At 40.7% G+C, this 24,462-nt stretch overlaps 1 protein-coding gene across 5 annotated transcripts; it reads right to left on the reverse strand.

Moving 5' to 3' along the window:
* Positions 1-1,213: 1,213 nt before the first annotated feature.
* LOC139230376 (polymeric immunoglobulin receptor-like) lies at positions 1,214-23,421 on the reverse strand. Of its 5 annotated transcripts, XM_070862203.1 has the most exons (8): positions 23,362-23,421; positions 12,452-12,579; positions 11,881-11,937; positions 10,558-10,902; positions 8,594-8,947; positions 5,629-5,805; positions 4,890-4,930; positions 1,214-1,640 (listed from the first exon to the last, which is right to left on the reverse strand). In XM_070862203.1, the coding sequence occupies exons 3-7, from the start codon at positions 11,921-11,923 to the stop codon at positions 4,917-4,919; spliced, it is 933 nt and encodes a 310-aa protein (XP_070718304.1). In that variant the 5' UTR covers positions 11,924-11,937; positions 12,452-12,579; positions 23,362-23,421; the 3' UTR covers positions 1,214-1,640; positions 4,890-4,916. The 5 variants fall into 5 exon arrangements, 4 of the variants coding, with proteins under 4 accessions (XP_070718304.1, XP_070718305.1, XP_070718303.1 ...); XR_011587911.1 differs by lacking the exons at positions 12,452-12,579; positions 23,362-23,421 and adding an exon at positions 3,168-3,204 and having other exon boundaries at positions 11,881-11,963; XM_070862204.1 differs by lacking the exons at positions 12,452-12,579; positions 23,362-23,421 and adding an exon at positions 19,947-19,970.
* Positions 23,422-24,462: the final 1,041 nt, after the last annotated feature.

Genomic DNA, 24,462 nt, shown 5'->3' on the forward strand with positions numbered 1-24,462 from the left:
CGGTTAGGCTGTGTTTAGTGCAAGATGGAATGTTGGTAAAAGAGTTAAAGCCAGCACTAGGAGGCTTGTCAAACAGCTCATTGCCACTTAAATTGCCTGCTACCGCTCATTAAGGAGGTTGCATGTCATTTTGATGGCTAGTGCTTGACCTAAATCTTGCTCCTAACAGAGACCCGCTAATCGGGAGTAAACAAGTTATTGCACAAGATTTCGAGTGCTACTTAAACATGTGAACATAAGAACATAAGAAATCGGAGCAGGAGTAGGCCATACGGCCCGTCAAGCCTGTTCTGCCTTTCCATAAGATTATGGCTGAACAGCGACCTTAACTCCACTTTTCCACCTGATGTCCATATCCCTTAATTTCCCTAGACACCAAAAATCTATCTATCTCAACCTTGAATATATACAGAGATGCAGCATCCACAGCCCTCTGGGGCAGAGAATTCCAGGAATATCAACTTTTATTGTTCACTTGCTGCTGGAGGTTTGAAGAGGACTTTTGAAACATTAGGATACTTTTTCAAGACTTTAATAAGACACGAGCAACATTAATTCCTGAAATTCTCTGAAGACTACCTCTAAAAAGATTAAGTGCTGTGCTACCATACCTTAATAGAATTCATCAGGAGAAAGTCAGTGCTTGGTCATCATCATCTTGCTAGGGGTCTCCCTTGATCTGCAGGAAGAATAGGAGGTGGGCATAAGGCCAGGCAGAGCAGCACCAGCTGCAGCAGGAGAGAGGGATAGGAGAGACAGGGGAGCAAGGTGCATTTTCCCCTGTGGGTGCAGGACATCCCTCCTCCTCTGGATCTCCACCAGCGCCGCCATTTTCACGTCCGAAAACTTGTGCACCCTCTGCCTCTGTCCCTGAATCATTCCGAAACGTGCCACTATGTATCAGCCAGAGCACTCTACAATTCCAGTAGAAGGTGGTATGTCGATCTCACATATATTATTTCACGAAAATTGTGTCTATTCTGCACTTGAGTGCTAAGCCTGCAGGTGTCTCTGCTTTAGCACCTCCAGGCAAGTTCAAATTATGTTAATCAGCAATTAGGACCAAAATTGTGAGCTAAATCCAGATTTTCAAACAGGCGTGCCTTATTAGCACAGCCATTCAGTGCCTGTTTACAACCTTTCTCCAAAATAACCCCCAAAGAGTAGAATTTAATGGTCAAATCTTTATTTGGGTTAAACTATATGAGCATAATCAAACATGGTTAGACTTATTAAAACAAGCCATTGGCAAGATCAAGAAACAAATGAACATTTTGTTTTATTATGTAACATCGCACTGAGATATTTTGTTTCCTAAATTATTCATAACTAATTTAGTTCTGCTTTTTGATCAAAAAGCGAACAAATTAACCATCAGATTAACAATTTAGGGATGCAGTTTAAGACAGAATATGCAGGTCTTTGAAATCTAGGCTTCTTCAAGGTATCCACAGTGTAAATAACTCAAATCATCACTGGTGACATCAAGGATACAACTTATAAGTGTTAGTTGTAACCTGGTTGCATATATTAATGTCCTGAATCGAATTTGTACCGTTGCTTGTTCCACATGGCAAGTACTCAGCCATTTCTTCCTTGTACATTTTTTGCTAATTATTAGTCCCACTTCATTCCACTTCCTTGTTTGAAAGAATCGAAGAAAAGGAAAGTTACAGATTTATCAGTTCATGAATTATAATCTACTAACGATTACACTGATAAATGTAAATGGCATGGAACAAAATTGATCACAATCATTGTAATAAAATGATAATACAAGGACAAGAAGCTTATGCTTAAACTGTATAAAACACTGGTTAGGCTGCGGCTGGAGGACTGTGTGCAGTTCTGGTCACCACATTACAGTAACATGTGATTGCAGTGGAAAGGATGCAGAGGAGATTTACTAGAATGTTGCCTGGACTGGAACATTTTGGCTATGAGGAAAGATTGGAGAAGCTGCGGCTGTTTTCTTTGGAACAGAGGAGGCTGAGGGGAGACCTGATCGAGGTGTATGAAATTATGAGAGGCCTGGAAAGTGTGGATGGGAAGGGCCTATTTCCCTTAGCAGAGGGGTCAACAACCATGGAGCATAGATTAAAGTAATTGGGGGAGGTTTAAGAGGAGATACGAGGGGAAATTTATTCACCCAGAAGGTGGTGGGGGTCTGGAACTCGCTGCCTGAAAGGATGGTACTGGCAGAAGCCTTACCACATTTAAAAAATAATTGGATGTGCAATTAAAGTGCTGTAATATACAGGGCTACGGACCAAACGCTGGAAAGTGGTATTAGGCTGGATAGCTCTTGGTCGACTGGCAAGGACACGATGGGTCGAAATGGCCTCCTCCATGCTGTAAATTTATATGATACTATCTCGGCTATAAATCGCATTTATTTACTATTAAGTTAATAACGTGTCAACAGTTGATTGATCATAGAAAATGGCCTGGAAATTGCGATCGGTGGTGTACCTCCAGATTTATAAAATTTAGAGAATTGCTTCCTGGCGCCCAGGCTGTGAAGAGGTGCAGTCTCAGACCTTGAGGCAGAGGGCAACATAATGTCACATGGATCCCAGGGACGCAGGCAGTCTGAAGAGTACCTGCACTCACGTGGGCCCGGTCCTCCAAAGGAGAATTCCATTGCAATCATTTACGAAGGGATTCCGCCAATGATATGCAATGGAATACCGAAATGTGAACATTATACAATTTGAATTGTAATCAATTTACAAACTCCATAAAACTTTTTTTTAATAATAATTTCGCACATGAATAAAACTGTAACCGGGCAAATATTTACAACTGCATTCAATAAAGGGTATGTGCATAATTTTGGAAATGTAAATATGCAACTTAAGGCTTAGATATCCCCGAATGCCTGCGTGCATCAACCACAACACTTCTGTGGGCAAATGCTGGCCAGTCGCTGAGGAAATAGCCCAACTCTGCACCAGTATTACTTAGGTTCCAGGTAGTTTGGGTGATCTGTTAAGGCATACCTTGACAGATTGCAAGTTCTGGACTTTTTGCATGTGCAAGCGAAAGCGGAAATCCGGAACTTCTGTGACATTTCAAAGTGAATATGCCAGCATACTCAGAGTATGTAATCGAAGACGGTGAAATTTCAGGGCCAATCTTTCTTTACTCCTGATTTTAAAAAATACCTTTGTGTTGAAGAGGTTAAATTACAAGCAGTATGCGCTGCAAAAGTCAAAATAATAATTTCACCATATAGGAAAAATGGCTGCATTTTTTACAAGACAATCCCGTTGATAGTACTTAATGACATCACAAAACATGAAAACAAAACGTAGGTGGATTATTATCAATGGAAGGTAAGTTTGTTAACCATTATGAGGAATAAATTATTCGGTGGTGAAAGACTACAGTTGAAGGTAGTCACCTCGCTGAAGTGATCAATTGCTGAGATTTGGCGGTTAATAATATAGCCGAGATCTGAATTGGAATAACGGTTCTTCAGATCTAGTGCTGAAACATAGCTCCCTGTAATTGTACATGGAGATTGAATTGGCTGCTTCGTTCAGAGTTTTTCACTGGCAGAAACGAGAACGTCAACCTTTGAATATGGTTTCTTTCGAAGATGCTGTTAAGCCCCATTGATGGGAAACTGTACAGTCTATCAATGCCCATAGATTGTGCTGCACCTCACGTGGAAGTGCTTGATTTGCACAATGAATGCATGAAACGGGCCTCATTGTACAGCTGTGCCGTTCCTTGTGTTGTTGAGAAGAAGCAGTTATCAAAAAGTGACACGGAAAATTCGAAGTATAACTATGTGTAGTAATTTTAGGCGAATACTGGCAAATGCCTCGTTAGATGAATGTGTCCTCTGTCAGACCTGTAATTATCTGTGGTGTACATCAATGATGTAGATTTCAATGTAGGGGGCATGATTAAGAAGTTTGCAGATGATACAAAAATTAGCCATGAGGTTGATAGTGAGAAAGAAAGCTGTAGGCTGCAGAAAGATATCAATGAACTGGTCAGGTGAGCAGAAAAGTGGCAAATGGAATTCAATCCGGAGAAGAGTGAGGTAAGTACATTTGCAGAGGGCTAACAAGGTAAGGGAATCCAAAATACATGGTAGGATACTGAGAAGTGTAGAGGAACAGAGAGATCTTGGAGTGCATGACCACAGATTCCTGAAGTTAGCAGGACAGGGAGATAAGGTGGTTAAGAAGGCATACTGGATATTAGCCGAAGGGATAGAAGATAAGAGCAGGGAGGTTATGCTTGAACTCTACAAAACTCTAGTCAGACCATAGCTAGAGTACTGCGTGCAGTTCTGGTCACTACATTACAGAAAAGATGTGACTGCACTGATGAGGATACAGAGAGATTTATGAGGATGTTGCCAGGACTGGAGAATTGTAGCTATGAGGAAAGATTGGATAGGGTTGTTTTCCTTTGAAGAGAGGTGATTCAGTTATATAAAATTATGAGGGCCTAGATAGAGTGGATAGGAAGGATCTATGTCCGTTAGCACAGAGGTCAATGACCAGAGGGAATAGATTTAAAGTAATTGGTAGAAGGATTAGAGGGGATTTGAGGAGAATGTTTTTCACCCAGAGGTGGCAACGGTCTGGAAACCATTGCCTGACAGGATGGAAGACGCAGAACTCTCATCACATTTTAAAAGTACTTTGATATGCACTTGAAGTGCTATAAGCTAGAGGGCTATGGACCAAGAGCTGGAAACTGGGATTAGGTTGGATAGCTCTTTTTCGGACACAATGTGCCGAATGCCCTTTTTTTGTGCCGCAATTTGCTGTGAATCAATAATGATTCTAATTGTGAAACATACTGTCTATTAAATGCAACATTTCTTAAAGAAAAAAGATTCTTCTATATGCTATATACCATACCTGAATCGCAATTTGAAGTCCACAGATTTATACATAGCTATCTGTAAAATATAACAAAGATTAGGTTATTATTATTAATAATGAAAAATGCAACATAATAACCGATCGGTTATTGCCATCGTTTTCTTACTTGTGTGTTTACAGCGGTTTTCCTTTTCATGTCAATTCGCTTACATGTCACTTCTCCCCACTCTCCTGTCTCCAGACTCCAGTCTCTCCCGGGAGAAAATTGATGTGGGTACAAATATCTCGACACAAAAGGTTGTCGCCAGTTTTGCTCTTTTACCAGCTGAAAAGTCCAAGAATTGAAAGTGCGCGGACCGGGTCAGATGAAATTTTCCTTGCCTCGGTAGAGGTCACAAATCTACATGTCCTGACACAAACTATGGCTAATACACTGATAGGTCAGCGTGACGAGTGGTCCAGTAACCACAGTTCGTGGCTTATTGCTTTATATTAAGTGTCCATAGCCGAATTACAAAACCGGCATTTTCAATTACCTTAATAACACGGAATGTAATTTGTTAATAGTAAAAGACTCCGATTATAAAGTTTCACGAAGATATCAAGTAACATAGAAATATACACAAGAACAATTTACGCAAAGGTACATTGTGCAATTTTCCCCATTTGTATTCACCAATTCGAATAATCACACATAGTTTTACTTTTTAATCCAAATGGAAACTTTTCCGCGTGTCAATTGTTTTAGATTTACACTTTCGCACGGGACACTTGCCTGTTAGCTCAACTTCCTCTTGCACTGCACCGATTGCCACGGGAGGACCTCGAGACTCGCAGAAATGCACGAGATAAATTGTTAATAGAATGAGCGCAATAAACACCGCAAGTTTCACTCCCAGTATAAACAGCTGCCAAAACATCGATTTTCCGCGCTTTTCCGGATGGTTCGTATCTATGTAGAGTAGGGGGGCGGAAATCACTTTCAATAATTACTTTCTTTATCAGCCATACACTACAGTTATTCGTAGTAGATATCTAGTTAGGTCGTAATGATTCCTATTGTTTTTCCTCTAGTTCGACTTGATTCGTGACGTCGACTTTCTCTATCTTTCCCAATGAAGGCAGATATGAAGTAATCATTTTAAAACCTGGCCCCAGGTTTTAGAATCGCTGCTCTCATCCTTCTTTCAATGATACGTTAAATACCGCCTGCTCTCTCAGGTGGACAAAAAAAGAGCAGGGGAGTACTCCCCGATATCCTGGCCAACATTTATCCCTCAACTAACATCACTAAATCAGATAATTTGGTCATTATTACATTATTTGTGTGAGCTTTTTTTTATTCATGCAAGGGATGTGGGCATTGCCAGCAAGGCCAGCATTTATTGCCCATCCATAATAGCCCTCGAGAAGGTGATGGTGAGCCGCCTTCTTGAATACAACGGAGTGGCTTGCTTGGCCATTTCAGAGGGCAGTTAAGAGTCAACCAAGTATAGGCCAGACAGGGTAAGGACGACAGATTTGCTTCCCTGCAGGAAAGCAGTGAACGAGACGGGTTTTTAACAACAATCTGGTAATTTTATGCCCATCATTTTTGATACTAGCTTTTTATTCCATTTATTTAAACATTTGAATGAAAATTCCTCCAACTACCATGGTGAGATTTGAAATCATATCCCTGTGATTATTAGTCAAAGCCTACTGGATTACTAGTCTAGTAACATAACCACTATGCTACTGTTCCCCATTTCCTGTGCACACATTGGCTGTTGCGTTTCCTACATTATAGCAGTGACCACATTTAGAGCAGAGAAGATTGAGAGGAGATTTGATAAAGGTGTTCAAAACCATGAGAGGTCTAGACAGAGTAGAAAGAGAGAAACTGTTTCCATTGGCGGAGGGGTCCAGATTCAGAGGGGACAGATATAATTTGATTGGCAGAAGAACCAAAGGCGATATGAGGAAAAACTATTTTATGCAGTGAGTGGTTAGGATCCGGAATGTACTGGCAAAGGGTGGTGGAGGTAGACTCAATCGGCTTGCAAAAGGGAACTGGATAAGGAGCTGAAGGAAAAAAGAAATGTAGGGCCACGGGGAAAGGACAAGGGAAATGGGACGAGCTGACGTGTTCTTGCAGAGTCAGCACGGGCTCGACGGGCTGAATGGCCTCCCTCTGTGCTGCAACTATTCGACGATTCTATTATTCTGCTTCAAAAGTACTTTTTTTTGGTTGTAAAGGGTTTTGGGACACCATGAGGTCAGAGAATGCGCTATATTAACGCACAAACTGTTCTTGCATCCATTATTTGTTCTATATATCTCTCTATCTCTACATATATCCCAAAAATGCTTTATTTGATACACATCAACCTTAGTTCTAATATCACTCTTTTTTTCTCCTGCCGTTATAGTTCTTGCAATTTTACAATTCTGTAAACATTTTCTTGTATAGATTAACTTTCAGCAATATTTGCTTCTAGATGATAAATGAACATGTTCAGAGTTACGGATAGATTTTTTTTAAATTGTCGATCAGATTAGAGTCAAAGAATCATAGATATTTACAGCACAAAATGAAGCCATTTGGCCCTTCGTGTCTGTGCCGGCCGAAGAAGGGCTATCCAGCTTAATCCCACTTTCTACCTCTTGGTCCTCAGCCTTATAGGTAGCCATGGTTACCATTAAGCTATTAAATGCAATAAAGATTATGGGCCGAAATTTGCAGCCTCCATGGGTGCGTAGGAGGGACACACACGCTTGTAGTGGCCGTTCATGTTTCAGGTTCAGGCATGTGAAGCGCGTGCGCTAAAACCTGGAACTTGCGATCTTTCAAGAACTAGAAAAGGGCCTGCGCGGGTGGAGAGTTGGTCTATTTGGCCAACTTTTGCCCAGTGAATGCCTGTGAAATCCTTATGCCTGCTTAAAGCAGGCCCATTGCAAGACTTTTACAGAACAGTAAAATAATGTTTTCAATCATTTATACATTTAACAACCTCTGTAATAAGAAACGTTTCTTGTTAGCCCTTTTAAAATATATACATTTATTTGTGAAAAAATATTTAATTAAATGACATTTTGATTAATTTTAAATGTGATGTTTTATTTATTTGATGTTAATGCGTATTTTGGTCGGTATTCCTATTCATAATTATGAGGATTCTTTACATACGGAATTCTCAAACATGAATGGGGATCCCCTTTCTTCAATAGGTGGGCCTGTTCACGTGATGCCAGGGGCGCTTGTGAACCGCATGCGCCCATGGGATATGTGGACCTCTCCAATCTCCAGGACCATCAGGTAAGTTTGTAGACATTTAGCTAGTCAGAGGCATCCGCCCGCACGAAGCCCCCGCCCACAAACTCGGGGCCTTTATATTATCTACCGATTATATGCTGCCATTGGTGGAAGTTTGTTGAGCTTATGATTTTTACATGCTGTTTGGCTGCCTGTTCTACTAAACACTTGGAAACTGTATGTCTTGTGGCACACTTCAGTTAGTCTTTATTCACTCATTGGAACATCCCACGTTCATTATATTCCTTTCGAAAGCCATTTCAATATTAGCTTAGAAACATTTGGAGATTCATTCATAAAACACTAGATATCCACTGTATACTGTATTAATTTGAAGTATTTAATTCATTATGCATTTTCTAATGTTAAAAGGAGATGGAATAACTATGGTGGGGTTCTCTATCGCTCTATCCCTCTCTCTCTCTTATTCCCTATGTAAACTTACGTTTAACCATTAATACTGTGCCTGCTCCAGTGAATTTCCCGAAGAATAATATCTCCACCTGACAGTAATATGTGCCTGAATCATTGTGGTTCACATTTGCGATCGCGATGGAAGCATTTCGATTTGCTTTGAAAGTTGATCTCTGCACCTCTATAATTCTGCCCGAGTACTTTGCGGATGTACTGGACAACCTGGACCCTTCTGTTCCATCTCTTACATCTTTGAACCAAGAGAACGCCCCGGTGTGTTGCACTTCAGATGTGTTGTAAGTACAGAGCAGATGGACTGTCTCTCCCTCGGTAGCCTCAATGGAAGGTGGTGTTTGAAACACTTTGATCTTTCTGTCGATTTCCGCTGTAAGATACATGCCCAGTGAAGTGTACATACAAAATGCGACAGCTCTTCCCCATCTACAATAGCTCGGACAACACTATCATGTCAAACTCGATTCTGTTTTACCATATACCTCGAAGCCACCCGTCAACAAACGCAGTTAACGTGCTGACAAGGCTATTTCGCTTTGTATAAAAACTAATATAAAGAGGTCATTTTATCAGTAGTACTGTAATCTAACACCAAGAAATAGTTTCAATTATAAATAAGAGAAAATGCTGGAAATTCTAACAGGTGAGGCAGCATCTGTGGAGAGAGAGAAACAGAGTTAACATTTCAGGTCGATGACCCTTCCACGGGTCATCCACCTAAAAGTTAACTCTGTTTCTCTTTCCACAGATGCTACTTGACCTGCTGAGAATAACCAGCACTTTCTTCTTTATTTCCGATTCCAACATCCGCAGTAGTTTGCTTTTGTTAAAATAGTTTCAATTGGTGTTCTAAATCTCATTCGTCTATAAGTCTGATCAATTTAGATCTCAATCATTCAACGAGTTTGAGACAAACTCTATTGTAACGATTTACTTCATATGATGAATATTTTCTCAGCTGCACGCTATGCCATGATATAATTCTAACTTATGTGGTATTATCTAGACCCTCACGGCTGTAGAAGTAAGGCCCACAATCCGCTAGTTATTATTGACACAGGGGTGCCCCGCTCAGAGTTAGAACAGAACCGCCAGTAAACACAGCTGCCATATATTACTTAACTAAATAAGTACATAATAATTAGAAGCCAGAGTAAGCCATATGGCCCCTCGAGCCTGCACCATCATTCAATAATATCCTGGCTGATCTTCCACCTCAGCTCTACTTTCCTGCCCTATCCCCATATCCCTTGATTGCCTTGGATATCAAAATTCTATAAATCTCAGCCTTGAATATACTCAATGACTGAGCATCCACAGCCCTCTGGGCTAGAGAATTCTAAAGACTCAAAACTCTGAGTGAAGAGATTTCTCCTCAAATCAGTCCTAAATGGCCGACCCCTTATCCAGAGACTATGTCCCCGAGTTCTAGACTCTCTAGCCAAGGGAATCAGCTTCTCACCATCTACCCCGTCAAGCGCTCTCAGAATCTTATATACTTCAATGGGAACACCTCCCTTTCTTCTAAACTCCAGAGAGTATAGGCCTATTCTACTCAATCTCTCATAGGACAAACCTCTCATCCCAGGATTAAATTAGTGAACCTTCGTTGCACCCTTTGTAAACCAAGGATACAGGAACTAAAACTGTGCACAGTACTCCAGGTCTGGTCTCACCAAAGCCCTGTACAATTGCACCAAGACTTCCTTATTATTGTACTCCAACCCCCTTGCAATAAAGGCCATTTGCCTTCCTATTAGCCTTCTGTGTTTTGTGCATAAGGACACCTAAATCCCTCTAATTACCAAAATTTTACAGTTTTTCACCATTTAAAAAATAATTCAGAAAAACACACTAAACCCAATGTACTCATGGCCCAAACATAGACAGTTCCCCAAGCAGTGTCTTGCTCCTTGAAGAAAAGTGGACCATATAAACTTCACGTTAGCTAGAGAGCAAGACAATGTTGAATAAACGTACGTTTCACAGTCAGTATTGTGCCCGGACCGGTTTTTGTTCCGACATCAAACATTTCAACTTGGCAGTAGTATATTCCTGAATCTGCTAGTCTTGTCATGATAATGGTAATGGACGCATCTTTGTTTGCTCTGAAGGATTGTCTATCGCTCATAGCAATTCGGCCAATGTATTCTGTAGAATTGTCAGAAACCATACATGATCTGTTCTTGCATTCCTTATACCACCTGAATGCACCATTGGTTTGCCTTTCTGGAGTAATATAGGTACAGGGTAAGTGTACGTTCTCCCTTTCAAAGACATCAATTGAAGGAGTCTGAATTATTATGATGCCATCAGAGTGGGCTCCTGCCAAACAAACATCTAATTAACAACTTTAAACAAACGTTTTCATATGGAACATCAGCATCATGCCTTATTCTTATGCTTATATCCATTTCCTGTCATGCTAATCATACCGCGTTGTGTTCAAAAAAGTTATTTCATGGAATGTGGGCGTCGCCAGAAAGACGAGCATTTATTGCCCATCCCTAATTGCCCATGAGAAGGTGGTGGTGAGCCAATCCTTGAATACAACTGAGTGGCTCGCTAAGCCATTTCAGAGGGGCAGTTAAGAGTCAACCACGTTGCTGTAGGTCTGGAGTCACATATATGCCAAACCAGGTAAGGGTAGCAGATTTCCCTCCTTAAGAACATTAGTGAACCAGATGGGTTTTTACTCCAATCCAGTAGTTTCATGGCTCACTTACTGATACTAGCTTTTTATTCCAGATTTAGTTAATTGAATTTAAATTCGCCAGCTGCCGTGGTGGGATTTGAAATCCTGTCTGCCAGATCATTAGTCCAGACCTCTGAATTACTAGTCCAGTAACATAGCCACTGTTCTGCCGGATTCCAATTGTGCCACAGAATTGTATAATTCTCAACAAATAAAAAGGGTATTATGTCCATACTCCACCAGAAATTGGCTACATCAATTTCCGGATCTGCCACCATAATCAGCGACAGATAATCAGAAGGCCTGGACAATGCATGTTTCTGCCAAACTGTCAGCAAAGTTATCGTGGGCATTTGGGAGAACAAATCCCATCCCTATGCTCGACTTGGGGACCGGCACAATAGGTCAAATATCAGTGTGTCTTTTCAATGGAACACCAGTTTCCCCACAAGTAAATATGAAAAGAAACCGACGAGCAGAACCACACAATGAGTTGAAATAAATGTAATAAAACATACCACTGATCTAGCTGACAAAATTAAATTACAAAGGAGAACATTTGCCAGACTATACAACAACGAACTGTAGTAAGGAAAGAAATAACTTACCAAAGAGTAGCATCAATGGCCACAGCAGGTCAGCGGGTTTCATTGCTTCACAGTGACCTAGGAATCACAGCAATTATTAAAAGCCCCTTCTTTTAATTATAACATATTATACAGGAGCCAAAGTACAGGTCTGACACGATAACGCTCCCTACAGTCCCCTAATAATTCCTCATCTTCTCGACCATGGCCACTGAAGGCATGATTGTGTGCACATTAAAACCGTCCATTCAGATAGTCCCATTACCAACTCTAAAGGTAATCCTGTATTTACAAAACGGATAAGATCCCTATGCATAAGTTAAAGATTTTTGTTCCTGCATTTCTATAATTGGAACAGAGAGCGAAGAACAACTAAAGCAAAAATGTCAATAATTCAGATATCTGCAAGAAAAATCTGACAGAAGTAAAGGATGAAATTAACGTGTTCTTCTGAGAAATATTTGTTCTTCAAGCAGCAGCTAAAATAAACCATTTAATCACCACAACAGATGAGCCCCTCCCGTAATACATGAAATGGCAACAATTCAATAAGCTGTGAAATAGCTCGGAAATTACTCACAATGAAACCTACCTCATGCTGTTTCAGGTCGGAGTGATTGGATAAGCAAATAATGGAAGAAAGAAAGGCTTGGATTTATATAGTGCGTTTCACGTCTCAAAGCGCTTTGCAGCCATTGAAGTACTTTTGGAGTATAGTCGCTGTTGTAATAATAAGAACATAAGAAATAGAAGCGGGAGTCGGTCATACGGCCCCTCGAACCTGCTCCGCCATTTAATACAATCATGGCTGATCCGATCATGGACTCAGGTCCACTTCCCTGCCTGCACCCCATAACACCTTATCGGTTAAGAAACTGTTTATCTCTGTCTTAAATTTATTCAATGTCCCCGATTCCACAGACATCTGAGGCAGAGAATTCCACAGATTTACAACCTCTGAGAAAAGAAATTCCTCCTCATCTCAGTTTTAAATGGGCGGCCCCTTATTCCAAGATTATGCCCCCTAATTATAGTCTCACCTAACAGTGGAAATATCCTCTCTGCATCCACCTAGTCAAGCCCGCTCATAATCTTAAAGGTTTCGATAAGATCACCTCTCATTCTTCTGAATTCCAATGAGTAGAGGACTAACCTCCTCAAACTTTCCTCATAAGTCAACCCCCTCATCACCAGAATCAAGCTAGTGAGCCTTCTCTGAACTACCTCCAAAGCAAGTATATCCTTTCTTAAATATAGAAACCAAAACTGTATGCAGTATTTTAGGTGTGGCCTCACCAATACCCTGTATAACTGTAGCAAGACTGCCCTGCTTTGATACTCCAACCTCTTTGCAACAAAGGCCAAGATTCCATTGGCCTTCCTGATCACTTGCTGTACCTGCACATGAAGCTTTTGTATTTTATGCACCAGTACTCCCAGGTCCCGCAGCACTTTGCAATTTTTCTCCATTTAAATAATGACTTGCTCTTCAATTTTTTTCTGCCAAAGTGCATAACCTCACATTTTTCAACATTATACTCCATCTGTCAAATTTTTGCCCACTCATTTAGCGTGTCTATGTCCGTTTGCATATTTTGTATGTCCTCCTCAATAATTGCTTTTCCTCCCATCTTTTTATCATCAGCAAACCAGTCTACGTTACACTCAGTCCCTTAATCCAAGTCATTAATATATATTCTAAATAGTTCTGATCCCCGAACTGATTCCTGCGACACCCCACTTGTTATTGAATGCCAACCCGAGAAGGAACCATTTATCCCGAATCTCTGTTTTCTGTTAGTTAGACAATCCCGACGAAAGAAACACCGCAGCAATTTGCACACAAGCAAGCTCCCACAAATGACAAGATAATAGGTTTTTTGAGGGATAAATATTGGCCAGGACACGGAGAATAACACCTGCTTTTCTTCGAAATAGTGCTATCGGATCTTTTACATCATCTTGTGAGATCAGACGGGACCACGGTTTAACGTCTCATATGAAAGACGGCACCTCTGCAATGCAGCACTGCATTGGAGTGCCAGCCTATATTTTTGTGCTCAAGTCCCTGGAGTGCGACTTGAACCCATAAGCTCCTGACTCAGAGGTGAATATGCTACCCACTGAGCCACAGCTGGCAGGAAAATTGAGCACATGGAATTTCCAGTGGAAGAATATTTAAAGCAGTCAACAATAGATCATGCCAGAAATAGGGAAGTCATTATTTTGATTTGTTCCTAGAACATTAACAATGCTTTTCTCGCGTGCTTTAGATAGATAAATAAAATCCCCCTCTCCATAAATTAAACTCTACATATATTATGGGGAACAGCTATTTCTTGTCAATATCGTTAACCAAATCTGAAGAAATACAAGATATATCTTTTCAATATTTCTACTTGCCCTTTACCATTTTTTCAATATTATCTAATAAGAATTTGGCCGGGTGGTCAGGTTGAGTTCAGTCGCTGAATATTGTGACAGACAGGGTTAGAGAATAGTTTGTGTTTTGAAGAGAGTGGAAAAGAATTTTAACAAACAGGTCTGACGCTAGGTACTCTGGTATTGGAAATGTAGTGTAAGACATGAATAGAGCCACTTGTGAGATATATCAGGAAGATATAAGAGAGAGAAGACCATGTATGGCAGGTGTGGTTACATATACAAAAGGAAAATGAACAGAGATACATTGTATTTTGCAGGCGTCATCTGTATTTCAGACAAGATATTAAACTAAGGCCTTGTCTTCCCACTCAGGTGGACGTAGATGATCCCATGGCATTCTTTCGAAGAGTAGCGGAGTTCTTCCTGGTGTCCAGGTCAATATTCATCCCTCAAATCAATATCACTAAAGAAACAGATTAACTGGTCATTATCACATTGCTATTTGTGGAAGTTAGTTGTGCGCAAATTGGCAGCCACGTTTCCTACATTACAACAGAGGTTAGACTTCAAAAGTACTTAATTGTCTGTAAAATGCTTTGGGACAACCTGAGAATGTGGAAGACCCTATAAAAATATGTTATTTTTAGTAATATCATAGAACATAAGAACATAAGAATTAGGAGAAGGTTTAGACCATTCAGCCAATGAGCCTGCTCCTCCATTCAATGAGATCATGGCTGATCTTCTACCTCATCACTTTCCTGCATTATCCCCATATTCCTTGATTTCCTTAATATCCACAAATCTATTGATCTCCATCTTGGAATATACTCAAAGACTGAGCATCCACAGCCCTCTAGGATAGAGAATTCGAAAGATTCACCACCCTCTGAGTGAAGAAATTATCATCTCGGTCGTAAATGGTCGACCCCTTATTCTGAGACTATGACCACTGGTTCTAAACTCCTCAGCTAGAGAAAACATCCTCCCTGCAGCTACCCTGTCAAGCCCTGTAAGAATTATGTATGTGTCAATGAGATCACCTCTCATTCTTCTAATCTCTAGAGAACACACGCCCAGTCTACTCAATCACTCCTTGTGGGACAATCTCCCCATCCCTGGAATCAGGTTGGTGAACCTTCGTTACACTCCCTGAATGGCAAGTATATCCTTCCTTAGATAAGGAAAGCAAAACAGTACACAATAGTCTAACCAGGGCCCCTATATAGTTGCAGTGAAATGTCTTTATTCTTATGCTCAAATCCCCTGGTAATAAAGGTCAACATACCATTTGCATTCTTAATTGCTTGCTGTACCTACATGTTATTTGTGTACAAGCACACTGAGGTCTCTCGGAACAACAACTTTTCCCAATCTCTCACCATTTAAAAAATGCTCTGCTTTTCTATTTTTCCTAGCAACGTGGATAACTTCACATTTCTCACATTATGTTCCATTTGCTATGTTCTTTCCCATTCACTTTGTTCTTTCCCATTCACTTAGCCTGTCTATATCCCTTATATGTAGAATGTACTGTTTATACATTAGAATAGATTAATATAATGGTGTGACGTTAGGAAAATATAACTAAATCTAAAAATTTACAGTATACCTCGGTTCCTGAGTGGCTTGTACTTAATCTTTCTTAGGTTATTGTGAGCAGTCAAGACAATATGCTTGCAACATCCAATGAGTCCAGTATAGGTACGTATCTTTAAGTACCAGTCTCATGGGCACTGCGTGTAATGGGTTGCATTAATGATTTGATGAACAAAGAATAGCTAGCAGATGGGTCAGTATTTCATGTTCCTCGAACTTGTATCAAGGGTAAGGATAAAGTCAGTCCTACAAAGCTAAAAGAAAAGCAATGAGTGAACAGAACTCAGCTTTGACAAAGGTATGGAGCAGACAGAAGGGGCTGCAGAAAATCAAAGGAACAGGTTCAGATGAGAACATATGTCCGACATAATTGACAACATACCTGGTGGTGGACTAACTGCAGTGAGGGTGGGGTGGCTAAGGACGAGGGAGACTAGAGAAATCTGAATGGAGTATGTGTTGTATGTGAGAGTGAGCAGAATTGATTATTTAAACAGAGAAGGAACTAGAGTTAAAGCAATCACAAATACAGATGGACTGGGTCAATTGAAGTAAGAAGGAGATGGAAATAATTATATGCCGAGAGAAAACGCCAGCTGAAACTTAAAAAGAAGGAAGGTTAAGGATGTGTCATTTGATTTTATAGGCCTTGCGTGGGAATTAAGGGTTGCAATAAGTGATCTTAATAATGGAAAGGTACTCAGGCATTGATAACGTTCCAACAGAATTAGGTAGTAACATGGGACAGGAGGCAACAAATTATCTCATTTATTTATGTAAATCGTTGTATTTGAAAAGGGTTAGTTAAATAATTTCCTGAAAGCAATCATGATACCTGTGGAAATAAAATCGGTACCACCAGTTTAATTCCACGGGCCTCAAAGATTCTGCTCATGTTACTTACAAGAAGGTTAAAAAATAAAAAACAGAACAATGTAACGGCAACAATCCATATAGGTTTTTCAGAAGATGTGTTGCAGGAAAGGCAGTAAGGGTAATGAGAGTTCGAAGTGAGAGGACAATTAAACACAATCGTGAGGGGCTTTGTAGATTTCAAAAACTCCTTTTATAGAATGAACTGTATCAAACTAATGGATGTACTAAAAACCTTGGTGTGGATGAGAGATTTACATCTGATAAAGGCAAGGTCTGATGGTTTTGGGGGTAATATATTAGCATGGATTGAGGATTGGTTAATGGACAGAATACAGAGAGTAGGAATAAATAGGAGTTTTTCAAGTTGGCACATGGTAACTTGTACGGTACCGCAAGGATCAGTGTTTGGGCCTCAGCAATTTACAATCCATATTAATGACTTAGATGGAGGGACTGAGTGTAATGTATCCAAGTTTGCTGAGGATACAAAGTTAGGTGGGAAAGTAAACTGTGAGTAGGACACAAAGAGGCTGTAATAGGGTATAGACAGGTCAACTGAGCCTGCAAGATCATGGCAAATGGAATACAGCTAGTGAACGCTAGCATATTTGAAGATGGCAAAGCTTCAGTGGTTACTTTACTGAATTTGTAATCCAGAGAACTGGATTTATAATCAAAGAATATGAATTCAAATCCCACTATTGCAGATTGAATATTCAAATTCACTTTAAGAACTCTGGAAATAAAAAGCTGGCATAATAACTGTGACCATGAAGCTGTCGGGCTATCGTAAAAATCGAACTTTATTAGAGGTGGCTCAGTTGGTATCATTCGCCTTTGAGTCAAAAGGTTGTTTGTTCACGTCCTACTCTGGGCATTTGAGCATGAAAATCTAACCTGAAATTTTAGTGCAGTACTGAGGGAATGCTGCATTGAGGGAGATGCCGTCTTTCAGATCAGACATTAAACAGATGTCCTGTCTGCTGTCTCAGGTGGACGTAAATGATCCTACAGCACTATTTCGAACAGGAGCAGGGGAGTTCTCCCGTGTCCAGACCAATATTTATCCCTCAATCAACATCATTAATTATCTGGCCATTATCTCAGTGCTATTTGTGGGAGCTAGCTGTGCGCAAATTAACTACCGTGTTTCCTACATTACAACAGCGACTACACTTCAAAGTAGTACTTCTATGTAGATAAAGCACTTTGGGATGTCCGGTGGTCATGAAATGCGCTACAGAAGTACAAGTCTTTCTTTGTTTCACCGTTTCAATAATGTTCTTTACATACTTACATAGAAAATAGGTGCAGGAGTAGGCCATTGGGCCCTTCGAGCCTGCACAGATACATAGTAGTATCTTATATTAACAGCACAGAAACTAAACTTTTGGCCAAACAGGTCCATGTCAGTGTATATGCACCAAACGCACCTCCTCCTACTCTATTTCGTTTGACCCCATCAACAAGTCCTTCTATTCCTTTCTCCTTTATGCGTTTATCTAACTTCTCCTTAAGTGCATCTCTGCCTCAAATACTTATTGTGGTAGCGAGTTCCATATTCTCACCAGCCTGAGTAAATAAATGTCACCTTCATCTTCTCAAGGGCATCCTGATACAAACGCACATATCAAATTTCTCTGGCAGCCTGACTTTCTCTTCCTTCAGCGCCAACGTTTGGTGCCAACTGCACCACACTCCATATCAAACGCTTCCCTAATCTTGTCTTCAGTCAATATCTTCCTCATTTAATTAAATGTAATATTTTCCATTCAAAATACCAGCTTTGACCTCCTTTGCACATTTGTCATCGTCATTCATTATAATTTCCAAATATTTACATCGTCTCTCACCTGATCCAGCAATTCCTACTTTATTACAAAGCTCACACTTTTACCTGCATTCCTAGAAACCTTCAAAACTTTGGTCTTACACACACTTATCTTCGTCCATCATCCATTTAATAGCATTGAAGCCACCAAAAACTTCAGACAATTTCACTTTAAAAGAGATTCTTGGGACGCGGGTGTTGCTGGCAACACTGAAATTCATTATCCATCTGTGGTTGCCCTGAGAATGTGAAGGGCCTTCTTGTAGCAGTTGGATACAATTGAGTGGCTTGGTAGGCCACTTGAGGGGGTCGCGATGAACATGGCCAATAAATGTCGGCCTTGCCAGCGAAGTGGGACTAGCTGATGTGCTCATGCAAGAGAGCCGGCTCGGGCTCGATGCGCTGAATTGCATCCATCAGTTTTCTATTTTCTACGAATGTTAAAAGTGAACTACATACTCTCTAGCGCATGATATTAAGTAAAATATGATTGCAACAGATGCTGCTAATTGTAAGTCTAGACTACTTTTATACTTCAAGCATTAACATTTCATGGGCACACACCATGCTGCGTACTTTCAAAGACCTTGGTATCTATTTTGATGCAGAACACGAACACTGTATAATTCCATAGTAATCCTCATGCTTAGTACTACACAACAATGCAGCTTGATTAGGATTAGGTAGTTTAATATGAACCAGCTCATTCCTTTTAGCTTAGTTCTAAGAAAACTGGAACTGATGAGAATATTACTTGGGTTATTGCTCTGTAGCAGGTGCTTAAATGCTTCCAACTATCATTCTACTCTTGCGTGCCTGGAGTTTAGAATGTTTATACTTGGAATTTTTCACCCTATTGTTACATTGATCAATTTCACTTTGCTAGTAGCACTTTATATTTTTTTTTTAGCAAACTTCTAAACCTTCATTTCAAATCAATCGAAAATGAAAACAAAACACTTCCGTTAATTGTGACGTACTATTAATCATCTCCTGGACACGCAGAACCTACTTCTGATGCAGTGCCATAGATGTAGAAAAAAAACAGGAATGTATAGAAGTGAAAACAAGATGCCATCATTGATTAACTGCTTACAAGGAAGAAAGACAAAATCTTAAAGTAAGTCATGAAATATTGACAGAGGCCTATTTTTCTACATAATTTGTTGGGTCTTAAGACCAAACGCGAGCTGAACAGGTGTGTACACGGGGTGAGTTTCACATTCCAAAAGATTCCGTAGTGACGTGCATAAACTTCCCTTTTAGCTATTTTCACTTGCATCAAATATATCTAAGGATATAGATGCATGGATGAAATTTTTAAAAAGAAATGGGCACTACGATTTTAAATATCTGCCCTCGACAAAGAGGCAAACATTCAGAACATATCACTTACCGTTTAGTGCTCGCTATGCTCAGAATATTTTGTAGCACTTCCCTTCGTCTGGGATTACTTACATTTGGAGGAGATTTCTGTCAACAGGCGAACTTGTGAACCAATCAGGATAAGCCAGGTCAAATCGAATGCGTTAGAAAGCGGATCTTGTAGCACTAACGGGAAATAATCATCAAATCATGCTGACTATTTCGAAAGAGCTCCATGTAGAAATTCAAAAGTTCGAAATGACCACTGTATTGTGAAATGTTGGTCTGCTTCGGACGAGCAGTGTGCAAATTACTCGGCTGTTAATGTTAACCCAATAGGGTGATCCATGGCTAGCCATTGCCCACGGTTGGGAGAAAGTAGTTCATACATCATAGAATCATAGAATGGCTATAGCACGGAAACGCCGATTTAAGGTGATTGGCAGAATATCTAAAGGCGATATGAGGAAGAACATTTTTATGCAGCAAGCGGCCAGGATCTGCAAAGCAGTACCTGAGCGGGTAGATTCAATTGTGGGTTTCAAAAGGGAATTAGAAACGTATATGAAGGCAAAATAAATTGCAGGGCTACAGGGAAGGCCTGGGGAGTGGAACTAGCTGAAGTGCTCTTGCAGAGAGCCAGCACGGACTTGACGGGCCGAATGGACACCTTCTGTGCTGTAACGATTCTATGATTCTACCACCCAGGGCCACACATGTCTATTTTCCAAAAGGAGACATTTGATCTTGATCAGGAGCAGGTACCCTAGCTGACTTTTCTTATAGCTCAGAGACATGGACGCCAACTGTAGAGAACTAAATCTTGTTCTTTTCTGCACATACCGCAACTGGTCAGAAAGGATTCAACACTTGTTCATAAGAGACACATATAGATTGTGTAAAGTTGGGGTCCCAGCAATTATCCCTGCGGCACCCCACTAGTTACTGATTGCCAACCCGAGAATGAACCATTTATCCCGACTCTGTTTTCTGTTAGTTAGCCAATCCTCTCTCCATGCTATTATATTATCCCCAACCCCGTTAAGTTTTATCTTGTGCAGTAATCTTATGTGGCACCTTATCAAATGCCTTCTGGAAGTCCAAATACACCACATCCACTGGTTTCCCTTTATCCACCCTGTTCGTTACATCCTCAAAGAATTCCAGCAAATTTGTCAAACATGACTTCCCCTTGATAAATCCATGCTGACTCAGCCTGACAGAATTCTAGTTTTCAAAATGTCCTGCTACTGCTTCTTTAATAATGAACTCCAACATTTTCCCAACCACAGATGTCAGGCTAAATGGTCTAAACTTCCCTGCTTTTTGTCAGCCTCCTTTTTTAAATAGGTGCGTTACATTTGCATTTTCCAATCTGCTGAGACCTCCCCAGAATCCAGGGAATTTTGGTAGATTACAAAAAATTCATCCACTAACCCTGCCGCTACTTCTCTTACGACATTAGGATGCAAGCAATCATGTCCAGGGGCTTCATCCGCCTTTAGTCCCATTATCTTATTGAGTACAGCCTCCTTAGAGATGACGATTGTGTTACCTTCCTCTGCCCGCTATAGCCCCTTGACTATCCACTGTTGGGATATGCTTAGTGTCCTCTACCGTAAAGACTGATGCAAAATATTTGTTCAGCATTTATGCCATCTCCCTGTTCGCCATCATTAATTCCCCGGTCTCGGTCTCTAAGAGACCAACATTTATTGTAGCCACTCTTTTGCTTTTTATATACCTGTAGAACCTCTTGCTATCTGTTTTTATATTTTGTGCTAGTTTACTTTCATAATCTATCTTCCCTTTTTTAATCATTTTTTTAGTCATTCTTTGGCTGGCTTTTAAAAACAATGGCATACAAAGTGGCCAAAGCTTGTGAGAGGACAGAAGATTGAGATAAAGGATATAGACATGCTAAGTGAGTGGGCACAAATTTGACAGATGCAGTATCATGTTGGAAAGTGTGAGGTTATGCATTTCGGCAGAAAAAAAAATCGAACAGCAAGTTATTATTTAAATGGAGAAAATTGCAAAGTGCTGCAGTACAGCGGGACCTGGGGTTATTGGAGCATGAAAAAGAAAAGGTTAGTATGCAGCTACAGCAATTGATGAGGAAGACCAATGGAATCTTGGCCTTTATTGCAAAAAGGATGGAGTATAAAAGCAGAGCAGTCTTGCTACAGTTATACATGGTATTGTTGAAGCCACACCTAGAATACTGTGTACAATTTTGGATTCCTTATTTAAGAAAGGATATACTTGCTTTCGAGGCAGTTCAGAGTAGGCTCACTAGCTTGATTCCGGAGATGAGGGGGTTGACTTATGAGGAAAGGTTGAGTAGTTTGGGCCTCTACTCATTGGAATTCAGATGAATGAGAGGTGATTTTATCGAAACGTATAAGATTATGAGCGGGCTTGACGAGGTGGATGCAGAGAGAATGTTTCCACCGATAGGGGAGATTTGAACGAGAGGGCATGATCTTAGAATAAGGGGCCGCACATTTAAAACTGAGATTAGGAGGAATTTCTTTTCTCAGAGGGCTGTAAATCTGTGCAATTCGCTGCCTTAGAGCTATGGAACTTGTGTCATTGAACAAAATTTGAGAGAGATAGACAGTTTCGTAACCGATAAGGGAATAAGGGATTATGGGGAGTGGATGGGAAGTGGACCTGAGTACATGATCGGATCAGTCATGATCGTGTTAAATGGCGGAGTAGGCTCAACGGGCCGTAGTGCCTACTCCTGCTCTTATTTCTAATGTTCTAACAAGTATTGGGAGTGATGACCGGTAATGGCGTGAGACCTGCAGAAACATGTCAGTAACAGTGTATCAGGAAACAGATGATATGAAAACAAAAAAAGGAAAGACGACATTTATATAGCGCCTTTCACATCCCAGAGACGTCTCAAAGTGTTTTCCAACTAATGAAGTACTTTTGGGGCGTCGTCACTGTTGTAATGTGGGAAACGCGGCAGCTAATTTGCGCACAGCAAGCTCCCATAATCGGCAATGTGATAATGAACAGGTAATCTGTTTCTGCTAAGTTTATTGAGGAGTTTTAGGCGCTACAGAGGCAAAGTGGTGGCCAATGTGGGGACTTGAGCTGAAACGCCGGTTTAGCCCATGTTTAGCGCACAACGCCATCTTGGCAAAGGAGTTGAAGCCAGCGCTACGAGCTTTAAACAGCTGAATGCCACTTAACTTGCCTGCTGAACCCTCAATAAAGAAGCTGCACGGCATTTTATTGACGCTTCAATTGGCGCCCTCTCCTAACAACGACCAGCTGCTTTGGACTCAACACATTGTTGATGTTGATTTCAAGCGCTACTTAAAGGGATCCTCACCACTTAAAGGGATACTTACCAATTCGTGGTCATTGCTGCTGGAGCTGTGAAGATGACATCTGAAGCACATTGGGAGACTTTTTTGGACACTTACCAACACTCGAACAACAATGTCTGCAGTGGAACTGAATATCCAACATCGACCATTTTGCGCCACCTTCCGAGGCATTTCTACTCCTTTAACTTTTTTTTCCTGAGCGAGAAATAGGTAATAGCGGATGACATCACTGGAAAACAAATAGAGCGAGATATAAACATGGACGGCCGATAGACTCTCATCCGATTTTGGCTGGGGAAGAAAAGCTAAAATTAACTCAGCTTTGTGGATGTGCTACTGTCGGGAACCGGTCTGGTTTTTATTTCCTGTCACTTCGTCAGAAATTTAAAATTAGGAGCTTTTTACGAAGGGGAAACAGTCCTCAATGCCGGTTAATATCAGGACTAGGGGACAATTGTAATAGAAACACAAAATGGTGCAAATACTAATCATGTCAGGCAGCATCTATCGAGAGAGAAACAGAGTTAACATATCAGCTCAATGGCCCTTCATCGGTACAGGAAACTACTAGTTATCCAAAACCCGGCATCCCGCATCCTAACTCGCAACACGTCCCACTCACCCAGCGCCACAGTGCTCACTGGCCTACATTAACTGCCGATTAAGCAACGTCTCGATTTCAAAAGTCTCATCCTTATTTTGAAATCGCTCCATCGCCCACCCTCTCTCTGTAATTTATTTCAGCCCCACAACCCCCTTGGGATGTTTCACTATATTAAATGTGCTATGTAAATAAAAGTTGTTGTTTTTTAAAGTCAATGGAAAGGATAATTGGGTGATCTGTATAATATCCGGTCAATCTAATAGCAGGACATGTGTGACACAAATTCGCTTTCCAGTCTGCCTTATGTAGACTTTCAGTGGGGAAGCTACAATTTGCTTACTGCCCCTGGTTAAGGATGGGGAATGTCAGCTATCAGTCCCATTCCCAATTACATTGAATGACCACTGGACGTCCACATGTGACTATTGGGCGAGAGCAAAGTAGGGCTTGGTTGTGAAGCCCTTCCCAATTTCACCCATCGCCTAAACTCATAAAGGAAAATGGCTGAGGTCCAGCAAAGGTGGTTTCTCTCGAGGGAAGCATACCCCACCTTCACTCAGCAGCTTAAATGAGTGGAGACTGGTTGAGTGCAA

This window comes from Pristiophorus japonicus, chromosome 19, assembly GCF_044704955.1.
Source record: "Pristiophorus japonicus isolate sPriJap1 chromosome 19, sPriJap1.hap1, whole genome shotgun sequence".
Lineage (NCBI taxonomy): Eukaryota > Metazoa > Chordata > Chondrichthyes > Pristiophoridae > Pristiophorus > Pristiophorus japonicus.